Here is a 21,245-nt window from a genome sequence, read left to right on the forward strand (position 1 = left end):
TGGAAAACCTAAATCAGGATGGCCCGAGACGGGATTGAACCGTCGTCCTCCCGAATGCGAGTCCAGTGTGCTAGCCACTGCGCCACCTCGCTCGGTAGATGATAGAGGAACATACACTGGTAGCAGTTACTTCTGTAAAATATCTGGGAGTATGCGTGCGGAACGATTTGAAGTGGAATGATCATATAAAATTAATTGTTGGTAAGGCGGGTACCAGGTTGAGATTCATTGGGAGAGTGCTTAGAAAATGTAGTCCATCAACAAAGGAGGTGGCTTACAAAACACTCGTTCGACCTATACTTGAGTATTGCTCATCAGTGTGGGATCTGTACCAGATCGGGTTGACGGAGGAGATAGAGAAGATCCAAAGAAGAGCGGCGCGTTTCGTCACAGGGTTATTTGGTAACCGTGATAGCGTTACGGAGATGTTTAGCAAACTCAAGTGGCAGACTCTGCAAGAGAGGCGCTCTGCATCGCGGTGTAGCTTGTTGTCCAGGTTTCGAGAGGGTGCGTTTCTGGATGAGGTATCGAATATATTGCTTCCCCCTACTTATACCTCCCGAGGAGATCATGAATGTAAAATTAGAGAGATTCGAGCGCGCACGGAGGCTTTCAGACAGTCGTTCTTCCCGCGAACCATACGCGACTGGAACAGGAAAGGGAGGTAATGACAGTGGCACGTAAAGTGCCCTCCGCCACACACCGTTGGGTGGCTTGCGGAGTATAAATGTAGATGTAGATGTAGATCTACAAATTAGTCGAAAAGATGTTGATTTTTATGAAAAGATGAAAGCAGGGCATATTCGATACTTCTTTTATTAATACCATTTTCTATTAATGCTTCAATGCCAGTCTCATTCGAACAACAAATTTTAAGACCTCAACCCTCCCCAGAACAATGAGTTTAATTTCCAATACTGGCTAACAACAGAGGCAAACTAGCAAGAAAGATCACACTGAGAACAGTATTTTAATTTTGTCATGTTGTTTCTCGTTGATCAAAGGCATTTAAATCAGTTATGGAAAACAGGTTTTGTACAAGTAGACCGAATGTGATCTATATTTGTACTACTAAGGATAAGAGAATATAACTGTCCATGTTACACATTAATAACTGTATGGTACATAGATTAATATATGGGTTTTGTTATACTGGCGCAATGCACTCGGCGTAATTACATCTGCTACAGTACAGATATTGCACCATCTCAATCACCACGTCTGTTCATTTGCCAGTAAACTGCTACATATGAAGAAGTCAGGCTTCGTTTGAATAATTTTACACCTGTTGCATCTATTTCCCATCCTTTTTGACCTGTTCTTTGGACCGGCACTGGCGAAGTTAAAAACAGATTTATATTTTTTACATTTTGCCTTTTTTTAAAGTAATTCCTTCATAAGTGTCAATAAATTTTCTCAGATTTAGTTCCCAATTATTAATAATGCTTCTTTGTACGATAAGTCTCAAAGCAGGGTACAACACATAATGGAACATTGCAAGTTTTGCATTGGTATTCAGTTTCCCGGCGCACTTCCTGTTTCGTGCAAATCACGCATCTGCACGTTAGCGTACTTGTCTGCGAATGTTCACTCACGATAACAGACGGAAAATGTCTCCCTGTGAATTGCAGAGGATTCTCGTCCTCTTAACGCCTTCCCCTATCAGCTTTTTTGTGTTCTGTAGCATATTTTTCTACAATCTCCCTTACGAGAGAAAGGTGAAACTCTGCGAGTGCCATTTTTCGCCCTGTTACCGACCGGTGGAGAGTGTGGGCATTAGAGTGTACAAATCCAGAATGTAAAAAAAAAAAAAATCTTGAACCATTTCTCAGTCTTACGCACCGATCCCACTGAGCTCAGTAACATGTCACAACGGTCAGCTGCATCCATACTCAAATTGTAAGCTACAATACATTTTGGTATCTTTATTTTTTCCCCAGTATTTCTGTCAGTCTTCTTTGTTTCCACCATGTTCACACCACTTGATAGCAAAGACCTTGTCAGTGGGCTTAAACTCAGTTTCTTCTTGTTTTAATTTCTTCTGCAGTTTTGGCATGTTGCGCCTATTTTTATGAACAGTGCCACACACAGCTGTTCCGTGGTTGGGAAGCTAGAGGAAGGGAGCCTGGCTGGAGTACCAGTAATCGACATATAGAATATGACCCTGTTCCAAATACGGTCCCATAAAGGTTGTCACCACGTCGCCACTTTTTCCCAAATTGTTGAACCCAATTTCTGTTGTTGTGCCTGTATATACAATAAAATCCAAAATATACCCACTCTGACAGTGACCCAGTACAAATGTCTTTATTCCGAATCTACTTCGCTTAGTTGGAATAAACTGCTTAAAAGATAATCATCCTTTGAACAGCAAGAGACTTTCATCTCTACAAAGCTTGTGATGTGGGCGAAATGAATTATGGAACGTCTTTCGAACTTTGTCACTCAGAAGTAGAAAAAAACAGTCTCTGGACATAATTTCACTGGAAACTGGTGTGTTCAAAAGAGTATCTCTGGACCAATAATCACTTAATTTTAACTTCTTAACTTGCACAAAAATAGCAACAAAACAATACATTTACTCAAATTCAGTGTCTTTCCACTTTGACAGCCGAGAATTCACAGATTCTGTAGTATTTTCTCTGGTGTAATGCAAAAACAAATTGTTTTGTCTGCAATAAATTGCAACAGTTCTTGAGACAGAAATATCACAAAAAATGAAAGAATGCTTGGGTCAATATCTAATTGACATTTGTGTCGTGAACTCGAGTCATCGAAGTAATGGCTAACAGATGGAAATCAGTTTCTTTCCAGTAAAATGTGTCACTTAAGCGTGCTCTTTTCTGAACCGTTTCACTGTCACTTTCTGATTCCTCAGATTCAGAGGAACTGCTGACTGTACTTCTTGCTCTCCCCTCTGATGTAAAGGGCTGAGTACTACAGCTTAAAGATGCTGTTGAAGACTGATCATTGCAGCAATGTCAGATAATTCACACTCACTATCGCTATTAGAGAGCATATCGAGAATTTCTTTATCTGTGTAACCACGGCAACGTGACATTTCTCATGTAGGAAAACAAGAAAACTGATGAAAACACAGGAATCTGAGTCGAATTCTGCAAAGAGGAAACGCAGCAACAAACATAATGAGCTCTTTAACTATATAGTCAGACCACTGAACAGATACTGGAAGAGGAGGGCGGAAAGACACCTGTGTGTGTTTACACGTCTGTAGCGCTTAGGTAGCTGTGATTCAGCACACCTAAACTCGTCCCTAGCGGTGGAAAGGCCGGTGGTGTGGTACTCGTCAACACATCCTTAGCGCTGTAGGGAAGACCAAAGGGCCGCGCTTATACACGTCAGGCGTGCCAGGGGAACAGCGAGGCATGACGAGTTAAATCGTCCCCAGCAGTCAAATGGTTGTGAACAAAAACATAAATAAGACTGTAGAAAATAAGGTAATAGAAAGGAGTCGAAGCCCTTTATTAGTAGTGAAAAAGCCACAGGAGGGGTGCAATTCATTTTAGGTGCTCACACATTGAACAAACATACAGAAACAAAGGGACAGACCAATATGTATTGCATAATTTGTTGGCTAAGTGAACATACTCTTGACAGATCACATTCATGGAATCAGTACCCCAGTTAAACAATCCCCAGTAGCAAACACCAGCAGTAACATTCCACGTCCTATTCTTGTAATGTTATGGAGAAGCACAGCTGTGTTACTCCTGGCACCCTTGTGTTTGGAGCCATCAGGTACGAATTCACGTCAGTGCTGGTAGGGACAGAGAGAAAGCTGACGGCACAACAGTGCGTCATGGGCATCCTGCATCCTGGTGTTACCCTCTCTTGCGACAGTATTGTGGTGCCATTTTTCAACAGAGAACAAATTTGCAGCTGAGTGGTCAGCGGAGCTGACTGCCAAGGGTTTTATCGCCTGTACGGGCAGTGATTTTTTTCCTCGGTGGGAGGACTAGAACTGTGGTGTACTCAGCTTCTCAAGGCCAATCGAGGAGCTATTCGATTGAGCTATAATGGTTCCAAGATCGAGAAACCTGACGATGACAAGGAGAGCAGAGTGCCGACCACGTGGCCCTCCGTCCCCCTGTACCGCATTCAACTGTGCCGATGGCAGAGAGCAGGCCCAACCAGCTCATCTGGGGCCAGAGCACAAAACATTGCCTTGCCAGACAGTATTTTTTGATAGGACAATAATCGTCCTCCCACAGTATCTCTCTCTGAACTAGTTGTAGGATGTCTAGGTAAGCCCACGGCCAGCAAGATCACAGATCTGTAACCAACAGAACACGTATGCGACAATCTCTGGTGCTGACTCCTTGTCAGTGCCTGTATCCGAGATGCCAAGGATTAGTTACAACAGATGTGGGCCAGCTTGTCTTAGGAGAGGCTATGACAGCTTCAGACACCCTTTCCATCCGTATCTATGCATGTGTCCATCCCAGAAGGAGTGCAATGACTTGCTAATAAATGGGCTCTTACTACTGACAAGTACTTTGTTAATTTGATTCTATTTTGTAATTACTGAATAGCGTCACATACCCTCTCAACAGACCAGTTTCATTTTTTCTTCTCCTACTATGTGCTTCACTATTATTTCCCTGTGTGTGTGTGTGTGTGTGTGTGTGTGTGAGGAGAGAGGGAGTGTGAGAGTGTTCTTTGGTCATCTTCCAGTCAGTCTTTGGAGATTTCAGTCTCACTGCAGCAAATTGTTCCATTTTGTGATGGAATGGAAGAGAGCAGTTCTTTAGTATCCTAGACTATCAGCTGGGAGGATTGCTTTGTCATCAGGTTTCAGGAGGCTGAATATTGCAGAGTGTGAATAACCATGCCACAGCAGTTGAGAATAAATACCGCATAGGATTCTTACTGTGTCGCATAGTTGGTCATCACCCACTGAAGTGTGGCTGCTATTGACACATACACCAGATCAACATTCATCTGGGGAATACGTACAGGGTGCGGCAGTCAAACCTGCATTTTTTTAAATGAGTGTAAAATGAACATGGATGGAGATATCAAAATTTTATCCATACAATCTTATTTTACGTTAAAAATCATATAAGAAACATCAACACATTTTTTTCATTGTTTGAAAAAACATCAGGAAGACGACGTCCTTCTCAATCACGGCATTCTCGCGGGAGATTTATGAAGCTCCCCATTACATGATGGAGCACGCCCTGAGGAAATCCCTTGATTTCCAGCCAAATTCTCGCTTTGAGATCACCAACATTATGAGAACATTCTTCGCACATTTTGCTCTTAAGGTAAGAAAAAATCACAAGCTGTAAGACCGGGTGAACGGGTGGCCAAACAATTGCTCCATTCTTTGAAATCACCCAGTTAGGAAAAACTTCAGTGAAAACATTAATGCTCACACGGGCTGTGTGACTTGTTGCTCCATCTTGTTGAAATAATGTTTCATCATTCACTGCATATTGACGAAGCTGAGGTATGAAGAATGTCCTTAACATTGTTGAATAGCGCTCAGCATTCACGGTAACAGATTGCCCTCTTTCGCCCTAAAAAAAAATAAGGGCCTATTATTCCTTATGAGGACATTGCACACCAAACTGTTACCTTGTTTGAGTGGAGAAGTTTTTCAAAGAGTTGGTGAGGGTTCTGATGACTCCAATATCTAAAGTCCTGATTGCTCACATATCCACTGAGATGAAAATTTGCCTGACCACTCATCCAGAGGTTGCAAACAAGCTCCTCGTTTTCTTCAATCATTTGCAAAAGACTTTCACAGAAATGCTGTCAGACCATGAAGTTGTTATTATTCAAAGCATTAACCACTTGGATTTTGTATGGGTGGTGATGTAAGTCAAACCTCAAAATCCTTTGGACAGTCCTGTCAGAAATTCCAAGCGCAACACACTGTCTATGCACTGATCTATTGGAGCTTCTTCCCACAGCAATTCTTACAGCTTCCACATTCTCTGGAGTACGCACTGTCTTCGCTCTGCCATCTCTTTTCTTTGTTGTTTCACAGACATCTGCAAAGTTTTCAACCCAAGTTTTTATTGAGTTAACTGGATTAATTTGAAAATGCACCCGGGAACAATGCTGTTGTTTTTGTGTTGTGTTATTGTTTGTTTCAGTCTGAAAACTGATTTGGTGCAGTTCTCCACACTAGTCTATTCTATGCAATGTACACAGATGAGCTGTAACATTATAAGCACTGCCCACTACGAGACTGAATGCCACTTGATAGCACTAAGGGTATGCGACACAGTAAGGAGCAGAGACAATTGGGAAATCACTCTGGTGATGATATGACCTGCAAATGAGGAAATACAGACATAAAAGGGCTGGTTCCCAGCACCTGGGAACAATCATTTTGGGTACCGCGAAGCTGGTCAGCTGTTCACATGCCACTGTGATGAAGCACCTATGGAAAGTGAAGGATGAGTATGCGACAAGGTGTGACATCAGTGTCACATCATAGAATGCGGAATCAGAGATTTACCCCCCCCCCCCTCCTCCCCCAAGGCTGTAAATCAGAAACTGACATACTGCAATGTTGGTGCAGTCACAAGTACTTTGAATCACACCATTCAGCACACACTGGCAAACACAGGGATCGTCACAGACAGCCCCCGTGTGTTCCCATGTTGACCCAATGACATCATAAATTATGACTGCAGCAGACTTGGTATCATGGGGAATGGACTGTGGATCGACGAAAACTAGTCACCTGGATGGATGAATCTTATTTCTATTTATAATAGGTTGATGGTTGCGTCCAGATATGCCATCATCAAGGCAAACAGCTGTTCAAAACATGCACTGCACCAACAACACAGGTCGGTGGGTGCAGCATTACGCTATGGAGGCATTTGCCTGGGCTTCTCGGAATATGTGGTAGTAATCGAAGGCACGATGGCATTTAGCAGACCATCTGTATCCCTTCACATTTGAGAACTTCCCCAACAATGATGGCATCTTCCACCAGGGTAACTGTCCTTGTCATAAGGCCAGAATTCTGCTAAGTACCTCTTGCAGATAAATGTACACATATACCAGTCATTTGCTTTGGTGCTTCGATTCCTCTGCCTTGGTTCCATCTTCACTTGCTGGTTTGGTTCAGTAGCTAACTGAGTGTCACACTAGTCATGAGGTTCAATCTCCAGTCAGTTGTAGGATTTTTTTCCATCACTTACCTTTTCTTTCACCTCTGGTACTGATTTGTATTTTGAAAATTGCAGAGCTGTAGGTCTCCCAATAAATGGATGAGAAAGTCAGTTCAAAGATGAGAGGAAAGCAAGAACATACATCCTCCGGAGCCTGCGATATAGACACTAGATTATGAGCTACAGTACACATGTTTGTGAAAGACAGTTTTCTCAGTTACATTGTGTTTGCAAATGAGACACAATGTTCTCTGGGTAGAATGTGTGAGAGTTGATATCCACTTTTCTGATCTAGCATTAGCTGAAGATTTCCTGTTTCCTTCTAATGTATTCAGACAGCAGACAGAGACTTGTTTCATCCATACAATCCGACCAGGAATATAATGCTGGTTCTGCATCTTTAGGCATACTACTTTTTGCAGTTGATTTTATTAGTCCAAGAAGTCTTCTGCAGTTACCAGAAGTTGGAGTGATCCATTTAATGTTAACATCTGTGTGTAATGCACACCTCTTTTCAAGGAAGAACGGAGTTCAATACACTGCTGACGATGAGGCCATAAGAGAAAGCACAAAGCTCAAGTTGAGGAAGGAAATCGGCTGTATCTTTTTAAGGGAACCATTCCAGCATTCACCTTATGCAATACAGGGAATCACAGTAAATCTAAATCTCAATGGCTGGATGGTAACTTTAATTGCCTTCTGTCCAAGTGTAATTTTTGTAGTTCTGGTTTGCAAGTTAATATCTTGTTGACAGTTCTAAGTTATATTTATGCCACCTTTTCTAACATCTACTGTATAGGAAAGATATTCTTAGGATTAATGTTGTACTTCCAGGTGTTTAATTGAGCTGTTTTCCTTTTTATGATTCATATTTCAACATCCGATCCAGTCATTATATTCGAGTGTTACGAGCTGTGCTACGTGTAGCTGCTGTCTGTACTACAACTGGATTAGAGTCCAGGTAGCAAGTACACATAACACAACTCACAGCACTCAAATAAGATGACTGGGTAGGTCACTGATATATGGGACACAGAAATAGAAACAGCTCGACTGAACACTCGAAGAGTACGCTGTTCATCAATCGCACCAAGAAAACATGATACATACACTTACATGCGAGAACTTTTATGAATCACTTTGTAAGACTGAAGAATACCAAAACAAATTTTAAAATATTTTGTTGTGTCTTTTTCCAAAACATTTCTTCTAAATTTTCAAAACAGTCATGAATTATGTGCTACTCTTAAAAAAACCTAATTCTTTCACTACCTACCTAAACCTAATTCTTTTACTGAAGTGTATAAGTATAAAAAGCAGTGTTAAAATGGTGGATAGTTTGTCATCTCTACTAACAATGAGACATTAGCAGTTTGTCTGATTACTGCAAAAATCACACAATTTTTATAGCCAAGTACAAAGAACTAGGCTTGACACTGAAAACATTAAATGATATTCGCTATGCAGGGGATGAAGCGCACCATGAGTAGCAGCTAGAAGTTCCTCTTTAGTCCACGCCTGTTCTGCAAGAAGGACTGCAGAATAGTACACAGCATGCTGGTATGGTTGCTCAGCTTCAAAATTCTTCAATCCACGAATATACTGAAAAAGGTGCAAATTATATTTTCCTTTAAATAAATTATTACATTTATTTGAAAAAGCAATAATAAAACAGGTTGTCATTGATATGAATTAATTTCTGCAGAAAAAATTACAAGACAATGTCAACCTCCACAGTTTATTATGCCACAGCCTACACCATGTTCCAAAGGAGAGTTGTGATAATCATGAAACATATGTGTTGAATCGGTAGGAACACAATAGGTACATCATAACAATGATTTTGATAACTTGATCATGTGTTGAAAGATTTCTCAGAATTATTGTTATTCAAATTATAAAGAGACTAAGAATATCAAACATCACCTCTCAAAGGTCGCACTGTGTTTATTTGCCAAGGAGAATTTTAATTTAGTTTTATGGCATGCTGATAATTATTACTTCACCCTATCTAATCACAACTGAATACAACACGAATTTTGCACACACATACACTTCGCCTTTATTGTTTGCAAGATATCTTCAGTGGCTTGGAATATGTGCATATTTTTGTTTATATTATTTCGTTTACATTTATGATGTTGTAGGCTGAGGTTATAAATAGTTCTGGCACTTTTTGCTTTTCTGCAATTTAGTAATGATTTAAAGTTCTATTTACAGATTTTGTGGGTGCTGATATGAATTTGTTTTAATATAGCTGCATGTACAAACTGATTTTCTATCTTATCATTTCTTTTATTAAGTTTAGTAGAGTATCTATACCGATGTAAGTCTGATAATTTATCACATGTTAATAGTCAGCAGTGGCTTTATGGATACGGCAGTTTTCCTGCATTTGTGTAAGATGTTTGTTGTTGTTGTTTATTGTAATTATTTTCATATCTTGATCCATGTTTGTAGGATGGTGGCTCTCGTGTTGTGTGTGTTCTGCAAATATGAAATGCTTTGTTTCATACTTCCAACACCTAATGTGTTATTTGCAACATCTTTTAAAACTTCTGCATATTATGTCTATCAAATCTGCATCACAACATTGACATTCAATTTTCTGTATTCATGATCCCTAAAATTTTTCCCTCTTGATTGTTGGCTGGCAGAAGTTAGTTTGGAGGATATGCAGTAGGTTTGAGGCTTCAGAGCTTTCCTGCATTCTGGACATGTAGGATGTGTTACAAAATACACATATTTGATACAAACACATTCAAAACATCTAAAATGCAGGAAAACTGTTTTCTGAGATGCCAGCAATGTGTGTGTGTGTGTGTGTGTGTGTGTGTGTGTGTGTCAGGAGGCGGGGGGGAAGGGGGGGGGGGGATGGCACGCGCATGTGAAATGAAATGACATGTCTTGTGGCTAGGGCCTCCCATTGGGTAGACAGGTAGACTGGTCACCTGGTGAAAGTCTTTCTAGCTGATGCCACTTCAGCAACTTGTGTGTTGATGGGGATGAGATGATGATGACAACACAACACCCAGTCCCTGAGTGCAGAAAATCTCTGACCTAGCCGGAAATCAAACCTGGGCCCCTTTGCATAACATTCTGTGCACTGACCACACAGCTATCGAGGTCCGGTGGACGTATGTGTGTGTGTGTGAAAAAGCACTGAACAGTCAGCAACACTGTCCAAACACAAGATCGGAACCAGTGTTCAATTTCTAGTCCTGTGAAAATGAACTTTTAAATGGCAGTAAGCATATTAAGAACAGCTGTAGAAATGAAAAAGAACACTTGTAGATCAGCATCCCTGAACCTACACCTAGAATTATTACGTCATCACAGAAAAGCAAAAAGTTCCAGAACTGTTTATAACCTCAATACACAATGGCCTAAACGTAAACTAACTAGTATAAACAAGAACATGTACATATTCCAAGCCACTGACAATGCCTCAAGAATAATAAAGATGAAATGCATGTAGCACAAACACTGTGTTTTATTGAATAGTGATTAGACAGCCCTAAGTAATATTTATCAACGTACATTAATATTATAGCAACTGACAACAAAAAGGACTACAAAATTTGAAGATGTAAGCTTAATTTCTTTGGTTGTAATATCACCTTAACAGCAAAACCCTTAGAGAAATAGCACTGAGTTTGGTTAGACAAGAGGCTGGTGTTGGGACCTGCAAATATACCTTACTGGTGTATGTCTGACGCAATAAATGAAATTCACAAAAATCCAACATCAGTATGGTCAGACCTATATGGCTTCTGTTCCCTCTGAATACAAACTTACACAAATATGCTGTGTACCTTACCCATGCCACAGAGAACAGGTATAAGACCTATTCATATACTATGGATCTCATTTCAAATGGTTTATATTTGCTGATGAAGCCAGAATCACAAATCTGGACTACAAAACCTCTGTTCTCTGAATTTTGTTTGCATTATGTTAGTGCTTACAAAGAAATTTTGATGCACAACTGAAAGAACTCTTAAAGAATTAACAAAAAGGTGTGCCTGATTAACAGCTATGATTATACATTCTTTTCTCCTTATAGTTCCAGTTGCACAGAGTCAAAACTGCACAACATAAAATATCTCTCATCTTCTATAGCATTCATATGGGGCTCACATTCCATTAACGAAGGTATACTGAGATGTTTCAAGTTTAATACATTCCTTGAAGACCTTGAAGATGACAAAAATGACAGAGAAGTCAAAATATTGTAAAGTTTAATTTTTCAGATCTCTCTCTCTCTCTCTCTCTCTCTCTCTCTGTGTGTGTGTGTGTGTGTGTGTGTGTGTGTGTGTGGAGGGGGCACATCATACATGTGATTTTGTTTTCACATAATAAAATAATAAAGACACATCATGCATGTAATTTTGTTTTCACGTAATGAAGACATTCAAAATTTTATACAGCTAATATAACTTATATTTAGATAAAGTGAAAACAAACCTACATGCTCCTTTAAAATATCAAATCTTTTTGGGTCTATTTTGAAATTGGTTAGCTTCTCCACTATTTTATCCAACAGAACATGCTGCTTGTTATTGTATCCACCAATACCAAGCTGTAAGGGAAAAAAGTGTTACATATAAAGACTAGAAGTTGTAAAAACAATGCAATACACACAACAATAATTTCAGATTCTACATATCACTCCCAGTTTATTGAAATAGTCACTTAATTGAAAATGTATGTAGACTCTCTCTAAACTGTTACCATAATGTTCAGAATATAGCCATATACTCACTATCATTCCATATTTAGTGTTTGATAACTCCCATCGCAGACCGGCAAGTTCAGCAGCATAGGCATATTCATTCAGGGCGTCTTTAAACAGCAACACAAACATATATGTCATGTTGCAACTTACAGGGTCTAAATAGGCCAGAGGGCTGCAATAGTATGATACATTTAACATGAATAGCTTATTTCAATAATTATTGATGACAATACACTAAAGTTAGATCAAGGTTCAGCCTCTCTCATTTAAAGTAGTTTATTTGACAACAATCAATGAAAGAACAAAGGTCCGAGGTTCAATCACCAGAAGGTTCTAGGAGGTTTTCTGTCATTTATTCCTTCTTCCATCCCCAATAGTGGTTTTTATATGTGAAGAATGACAAGATGCACCATACTTCATGGTCCACAGTAAAATGCAGGTCTCTCCTGTAACTTGCTGGATAAGTTAGAGCACAGGTCAATAGAAGATGAAGGCATACCATCTCAAATAGAACAGGACCTAGTAAAGCACTGCAGTGTTTAAACCAATCTTCAGATTGAGGACAGTTTTCCCTTTGTATAAATGGTTTATTTGGCAACAATCACAAGAATTTTATATCAAAATTAATACTGTTCCCATTGCAATTTCCATAGCCACTGATGTGGAAAAACTTTACGCTCTAAAATTGCCATTTTTTTCATATAAATGAGTTAGTCAGTTTCGAGAGGTGTCATGCCACACAACAATTAAATTTCATAGGAGACACAAAAACTTTATTATACCCCTGAGAAATGGTGGTACTTCATGATGTATGAGAATTCTGTTATGAATGAAAACTTTTTACTGTAGATTCCAGGGAGAGAGGTGGAGGGCAATCACCACCTCTCGCTGCTGCCCCTTACCCCAGCAAACACCTATGATGTCAACCCACAAATCTGAGGGGCATGAAGCTCTTTTTGTATCAACTTCTCCACATTTCATTTTGTTTTACTTTTTTATGTTCCTCTGTAATTCCAGATGAGGGAATTTTTGACAGCAAGAAGCCTAGATACATCAACTATTCTTATCTCTGTTCATCCCTCCACCACTTCTTTTTTAGATATTTACAGAAGCTCATTTATGTTTAGCGGTGTATAGGCCCACTTAAAGCAGCCAAAGCGTTAATAACAAGAATTACAATAATATTTTAAAGAGTTTTATTACAGCTGATTCAAATTCTTTTTAGGTATTACTTCCTGTAACATCCAATATACGAGGGTCACTCCAAAAGAAATGCACACTATTTTTGTAAAAATGCAGTTTCCATTCTGCATGTATGAAAGTTTTACAGTGTGTAGATACATCCTTCCCACTTGTTTTCAAACTTAGTTCAACCTGTTCCCGTGAGTGGCGCCGTCACAGCACGTCTTCAAGACGGCTGCTACACTTGACTTTCGTTAGAAGCAACGTGCCGTCATAGAATTCCTGTGATGTGAAAACGAGACAATGGGATAATCCACAAGAGGTTGAAAAAGGTGTATGGAGATGCTGCTGTCGATCGCAGTACAGTTAGTCGGTGGGCCAGCAGGTTACGTGATGAAAGCGGGCACGGCAATATTGAGGACTGTTCTCACAGTGGCAGGCCTCATACTGCACATGCTCCAGACAATGTACAGAGAGTTAACGAATTGGTGACTGCTGACAGACACATCACAGTGAATGAATTGTCACGCTACATTGGGATAGGGGAAGGAAGTGTTTGCAGAATGCTGAAAGTGTTTGCAGAATGCTGAAAGTGTTGGCGTTAAAAAAGGTTTGTGCCAGGTAGGTTCCCAGGATGTTGACAGTGGCTCACAAAGGAACAAGAAAAACAGTATGCAGCGAACTTTTGGAACAGTACGAGAATGGTGAAGATGAATTTCTTGGAAGAAATGTGACATGTGATGAAACATGGCTCCATCATTTTTCACCAGAGACGAAGAGGCAATCAATGGAGTGGCATCATGCAAATTCACCCAAGGAAAAAAAATCTAAACCACACCTTCTGCTGGAAAAGTTATGGCTACGGTGTTTTTCGATTCTGAAGGACTCTTGCTTGTGGACATAATGCCAAGTGGAACCACCATAAATTCTGATGCATATGTGATGACACAGAAGAAACTTCAAGCTCGACTGAGTCGTGTTCGACCACATCGGCAAAAGCAGGATGTTTTGCTATTGCACGACAATGCACAGCCACATGTCAGTCAAAAAACCATGGAAGCGATCACAAAACTTGGATAGACAACACTGAAACACCGGCCTTACAGTCCTGCCCTAGCTCCATGTGATTATCTCTTTGAGGAACTGAAAGACTCTTTTTGTGGAACAAGGTTTGTAGCTGTTGACTCCCTTGTGCATGCTGCCAAACAGTGGCTCCAACAGGTTGGTCCAGAATTTTACCGTGCGGGTATACAGGTGCTGGTTCCAAAATGGCATAAGGCAGTTGAGAGGAATGGAAATTATGTGGAGAAATGAAAATATTGTTCCTAAAGGATGTATCTACACACTGTAAAACTTCCAAACACGTAGAATAAAAGATGGATTAAAAAAAAAAAAAAATGTGTGCATTTCTTTTGGAGAGACCCTCATAAATAAATTTCTTCAGAAAAAACAGACAATCTGGCAAAACACAAAATGAATAGAATAACGAATAGCTTGGGAAACCTATATAGGAAAATGGGTAAAAGTTAAAGCTGAGGCACAATGAAAAATAAAATATGAGGTTAGCATATTGGGCCACTGAGCTGCCATGTCAACTTTTGCAAATGGTGTCATTTTGCTACAGTATAGTGGTACATCTCTCTCCTGTATATCAGTTTCCCTGGCCATATAGTCACTATTTATCACTCAAGTAGCCCCATTTCAGTCCTCTAATTAAGGAAAAATTTCTGGTAGTAACAGGAATTGAACCTGGACCCTCCACATAGCAGTCAGACAAGTTGACCTCTTAACTATGGAGGTTGGCACGGAAAGTAAAAGCAGAACTGAAATAGCGTTTTCCACAGATAGTTGAAGAAACGACACATGACCAGCAGGAAGTTTTGTCTCCTTACATAATTAAGAGACAGTGATGTTAACTGGCTTTATTTAGGACACATTCACAAACATAACTGACTACATTGTTGATGAAACGTCAGGACTCAAATTCATCCTTTATTGAGCTAATATAAATAAAATAAAAACAACTCATAAACACAGAATTTTTCATAGTAATATTAAAAAAACACCTTGTTACTCTTTATCTTTTGTACAATATATAGCTTCTTGCCTTGTTCAAAGATCGGCCTTTAAGGAGTGATCTATTTCCCACTTCTCACTGGTTCACTGAACATTTTATGGCAAGCTTAACTGTGCTCTTCGACATACTGGGCCCCCACTGTCTCATTGGTGGACTATACTTGTTCATTTACAACAAATCAAACATTTCTCAATATTTCACACTATTATATCCATCACTGCACTCATTTCGAACATAATCCTACACTTATATTGTACACAGCTGACGTTTTGTTTATGCATCAGTTTTCACTAACCTCTCTGGCGGGCTGCTAGAATATGCTAAATGAATGTCTCATTACTATTAGGTCTTAATTCTAAATGAAAATTAAGAAGATAATATTAACAGTATCTTAGATGTATGAGCCATCAAAACATGAATAACTGAAGCAAAAAATTACAGTAAAAGATGTAGTGGCCATTATGTCCCCCCACCCTTACTCTCAAGTTTGTGTAAACATTGCAGAGTTTTACTATACATGTCTTCATTGACAGGGTATGCCATTTCATTCCCACATAAAAATCAATTCATTCATCCAGTTACTTGGGAATTTACATTTAATCTGAAAATCTGAGTAACGTTGTGCAGTGGTGCAGGACCTGGACTGACATTTACAAGGATAGTTGTTTATGTACATATTCGGCTATTCAACTTTTAGTATCCTGGTGTTTCCTTAAAATGTAATGTGGCAACTGTCACAATGGTTTCTTTGGTAGTGACACAGCCGGTCTTTTCTATCCGTGGACTATCTGAGCTCTAATGACACCACTGACATGCTTTTTCAGTCACATTCAGAAAGAACACGGTGCAACTCCCCAAACAGCTATCCAGATTTCGATTGCCCATGTATTCCCTAAATTGTTTTAACCTGTGCTCCATTCATAAATGATCTCCTCCTCATCCTCAATTGTGTGCTAAATTCTAGTTTCCCTTCCTCCTTTATTCTTAGTTTGAATAAAAGCAACATTTAGTGAGAGATATACAAACACTTGGCAAAGGTAATTTCATACATAAGCAACTGAGTTATGATTCCACACTTCTAGATTATAACAAACCAAAGATGTAGTTACTAGAATGTATCAAACATGTGCTGCATTAAAGTTTATCATTTTGTGTTGATTCAACAATATGAACCTAAACACTAAAGACAGGAATCTAACCTCACAAATTCAAAACTCAAGTTTGCTTTAGGCAGCAGAAATTCATCATCTTGTTTGAACCAAACTCTAGTCAGTGGAGTGTTCTGGATAATTGTAGGATGTTCAGGTGCCTGCAAAACAAAGTCTTTATTGAACAGCTGAATTCTGACTTTAGTATTCAGACTGTTGTTCCAAGTATTATGCTTAAAAATGACTTACATTATCTTCACGAGGTAACAGATCAAAACCAGTTGGAATAAATTCGTTTTTGGGGGGAAGTTTTAGATCTTCACATAAATTTGTTTCTTCCCATCTCTGTGGATGAAAAATCAAAATTATTACAAAGAATATCACATTTTAACCATTCAAAATTTTCACGTGGTGTGAATGCAAACCTATGTACCTTTAATGTTTCCTGAGGAATTTCTTCCAATTTGTATTTTGTCCCATACCATTTTTCTGTCTGATCTACCAGTTCTTCGAATTTTCTTCCAACAACTGCAATCCTATCAAAACAGAACATGTTAAAACAATCAACTTTTTATGACTACACACACACACACACACACACACACACACACACACACACACACACACACTTACCTTATGTTTTGTGGTGTCAAATAATCCATTACCATTTTTATAAGCTCAGGTTTCCACTCAGTTATCAGATAATGTCCAGAGAGTACTTCTTCCAAAGGATATTCCTTGGGGCAGTCATTTATTCATGTTAGATTTTGCTATAACTTCTAATTATCATTACATTTTAACTCGTTGGACAATAGATCACTTACATTAAGGTTCTGAGCTGTTGTTGATGCGTGGTTCTGGGGCATTTCCTTATCTTTAAAACGAAAATGCATTGTCATAATATCTCTGTATTCTTCAAAAATCCACTGCTTTGGTCCTTCCTTCTTCAACATATTTATGTACTATTTGAAAAATTAAGATTAATATTAATCTCATTACAAAACTTAAAACAATAAAGTTCAGCATGTCATTGAAATTTATAGTAATAACACAAAATTTGAGATGAGTTTTGTATTAACATCAGTAAAATTAAACGAGTTGGGTTCACTTACAAACAGAATTTGAAAATACGAGGCGCATTCCATAAGTAATGCAACACTTTTTGCTGAAAGCAGGTAGGTTTTATTCAGGATTGCAATACACCATAATATTCCCCACTTTTTTATTATAAAAATCTATTTTTCATCATAATCTCTGTTCAATGCGACAGCCTTAGTGAGAGGACCAAATGCCACATGGTACCACTCTACTGGACAATGTCAGAGTCAACATCTTGCTGTATCAGTAACTTCTCGATCATCCACATACTGCTTCCCGCAAAGTGCATCCTTCATTGGGTCAAACGGATGGATGTTGGAAGATGCAAGATCTGGGCTGTAGGGTGGATGATGAAGAACAGTCCAATGAAGTTTTGTGAGTTCCTTTCAGATGTGCAGACTTGTGTGTGGCATTGCATTGTTATGGAAAGGGGGAAGTTCATCGGCATTTTTGGTGACAAACATGCTGCAATAGTTTCTGCAATTTCCTGAAGGTAGCACAATACACTTCAGAGTTGATCCTTGCACCATATGGGAGGACATCAAACAGAATAACCCCTTGAGAGTTGCATAAGACTGTCACCATGACTTAACTGCCTGAGGGTGCGGCTTTGAACTTCTCCTTCGGAGGAGAGGTGGTATGGCACCTCTCTACGAGTTTCTGTTTTATTTCCACAAAAAATTGCCACGATCAGCCTTATAACATGCAAGCAACACCGCACAGATTGTCCTTTTAGCTCTTTATGATCTCCCGTTAGGTGACGAAGAACCCATCACCTTCAGTACCCCAACTAGTGGATAAGTACGTTAGCACTACCAACAGAGACATCCAGTTGCACAGCGAGGTGTTTGTTTGTGTACGTCAATCACCTCAAATGAGAGTGGCTGTGTGCTGCCAGCCGGTGCATGGAGGTCTGACAGGTTTACACGAACTCACTGCGATGATGACAGGTGCCTCGCCCAATGACTCCCTGTTCTTTTGTTCACTGCCAGGTCTCCACAGACATTAGACAAACGTCTATGAATACCTGTGATGCTCTGGTTTTCCACCAAATGAAACTCAATGATAGCTCTCTACACTACAGGGACTGGAGTATGAATATATACAATGTCCCACAGCAAATTTGGCATTTTTTAAAGATGGCATTGGAGGGGGGGGCGGGGGGGGGGCAGAAGGTAGGGGGCTGAAATTACTTATTGAGCACCGATCATACAACTATTCCACATGCGTGTCAAAAGGCATGCGGGAATGTTAAAGTAACGCCAACATCTGTTTGGCAATAAGGCTGTTATGGACTAAGCAGCAGCTCAGTTGGATGAAAATGAACTACACAACTGATCGTGCCATTGTCTGAAAGAAACATCCCAGCATTTGTCTGAACTACCAAAATCGCATATAAATCTGGAAAACCAAACTGGAGTTTGATTCACGTTCTGCTCACTCACAAATTAATTGCATTGGCCAAAATCACTAGGTTTACAAACGACATAACTTCCGAAAGATGAAAACTGTTCATGTTTACATGTTAAGGCCTGAAACGGTGGAACATTAGTTTTCAGTCACCAGTTGATTTCAAAAACGGTGTCTAAAAATTATTCTAGTATAGTCAGCACAATGGTTATTTCCCTTGCATTAAATATTAAGAGGTACACGTGAGCATGCTCAGTCTAATATTTCTACTCCTCTTTCTATGGAAAATAAATAACTTCATCCAGATTAGCCAAAAATTTGGAAATTTTTAAAAACGAGATGTAACTTGAAAATGCAAGCATGTTTCAAAAGCAGTTGTGCATTTACATGGGAACGAAAATTTACTGTGAAAGAGGAAATCTGGTCGCTAGAGCCACATTTCCAGAACGATACTGGAGTGTTTATGGGAGCAACCAGAAGGGCTATTGGGAAACTGGTTTACAAAATTTGGTTTCAGGAGCCTGTAATGTGACAACGTGCCGTATAGTGAATGCCAGGCATAATCAAGGCGCAATGGTAGAGAAAGTGGACGCTTATGCCATCTGTGGGCCAGAATCGAAGGCAATGTGGAAGTGCTTCCGCCTGGTGGCAACTAAATTAAAGAACGCTATGTGGGAGAGTGTCTGGCATGTGCTGCACTCTGACAGAGAAATAACAAAAGAATTAAACTAAATAATATTGTTACGATTAGTAAAAATATAAATGTAATATTACTTTAATATATGAAAATGACTGTAATTGAATATTGTAATGCTATGGTATGTTTGAGTCGAAACAAGGCCCCAGGAGTAGACAACATTCCATTAGAACTACTGATGGCCTTGGGAGAGCCAGTCATGACAGAACTCTACCATCTGGTGAGCAAGATGTACGAGACAGGCGAAATACCCTCAGACTTCAAGAAGAATATAATAATTCCAATCCCAAAGAAAGCAGGTGTTGACAGATGTGAAAATTACCGAACTATCAGTTTAATAAGTCACAGCTGCAAAATACTAACGCGAATTCTTTACAGACGAATGGAAAAACTGGTAGAAGCGGACCTCGGGGAAGATCAGTTTGGATTCCGTAGAAATGTTGGAACACGTGAGGCAATACTAACCTTATGACTTATCTTAGAAGAGAGATTACCGAAAGGCAAACCTACGTTTCTAGCATTTGTAGACTTAGAGAATGCCTTTGACAATGTTGACTGGAATACTCTCTTTCAAATTCGGAAGGTAGCAGGAGTAAAATACAGGGAGCGAAAGGCTATTTACAATTTCTACAGAAACCAGATGGCAATTATAAGAGTCGAGGGACATGAAAGGGAAGCAGTGGTTGGGAAAGGAGTGAGACAGGGTTGTAGCCTCTCCCCAATGTTATTCAATCTGTATATTGAGCAAGCAGTAAAGGAAACAAAAGAAAAATTCGGAGTAAGTATTAAAATTCATGGAGAAGAAGTAAAAACTTTGAGGTTCGCCGATGACATTGTAATTCTGTCAGAGACAGCAAAGGACTTGGAAGAGCAGTTGAACGGAATGGACAGTGTCTTGAAAGGAGGATATAAGATGAACATCAACAAAAGCAAAACGAGGATAATGGAATGTAGTCAAATTAAATCGGGTGATGCTGAGGGAATTAGATTAGGAAATGAGACACTTAAAGTAGTAAAGGAGTTTTGCTATTTAGGGAGTAAAATAACTGATGATGGTCGAAGTAGAGAGGATATAAAATGTAGACTGGCAATGGCAAGGAAATCGTTTCTGAAGAAGAGAAATTTGTTAACATCGAGTATAGATTTAAGTGTCAGGAAGTCGTTTCTGAAAGTATTTGTATGGAGTGTAGCCATGTATGGAAGTGAAACATGGACGATAACTAGTTTGGACAAGAAGAGAATAGAAGCTTTCGAAATGTGGTTCTACAGAAGAATGCTGAAGATAAGGTGGGTAGATCACGTAACTAATGAGGAGGTATTGAATAGGATTGGGGAGAAGAGAAGTTTGTGGCACAACTTGACTAGAAGAAGGGATCGGTTGGTAGGACATGTTCTGAGGCATCAAGGGATCACCAATTTAGTATTGGAGGGCAGCGTGGAGGGTAAAAATCGTAGAGGGAGACCGAGAGATGAATACACTAAACAGATTCAGAAGGATGTAGGTTGCAGTAGGTACTGGGAGATGAAGAAGCTTTCACAGGATAGAGTAGCATGGAGAGCTGCATCAAACCAGTCTCAGGACTGAAGACCACAACAACAACAACAACAACAACAACAACAACAATGGTATGTTTAATTGTAAATAGAGAACTCGGCGTAATGTAAAATGATGTTTAGGTGTGGAGAGAATCCCCGAGAATGAGAACAGTGTAAAGGTTGGCGCGTAATACTGGCG

At 39.5% G+C, this 21,245-nt stretch overlaps 1 protein-coding gene across 1 annotated transcript in view; it reads right to left on the reverse strand.

Annotated features, from left to right (window-relative positions):
* The window catches only part of LOC126194697 (insulin-degrading enzyme), a 196,661-nt gene that overhangs the window by 58,732 nt on the left and 116,684 nt on the right, over positions 1-21,245 (reverse strand). Inside the window, 8 exon segments of the mRNA XM_049932922.1 lie at positions 8,642-8,762; positions 11,632-11,742; positions 11,926-12,070; positions 16,357-16,466; positions 16,555-16,650; positions 16,739-16,841; positions 16,939-17,042; positions 17,130-17,267. Of these exon segments, the coding sequence (XP_049788879.1) occupies positions 8,642-8,762; positions 11,632-11,742; positions 11,926-12,070; positions 16,357-16,466; positions 16,555-16,650; positions 16,739-16,841; positions 16,939-17,042; positions 17,130-17,267 (928 nt within the window).

This window comes from Schistocerca nitens, chromosome 7, assembly GCF_023898315.1.
Source record: "Schistocerca nitens isolate TAMUIC-IGC-003100 chromosome 7, iqSchNite1.1, whole genome shotgun sequence".
Lineage (NCBI taxonomy): Eukaryota > Metazoa > Arthropoda > Insecta > Orthoptera > Acrididae > Schistocerca > Schistocerca nitens.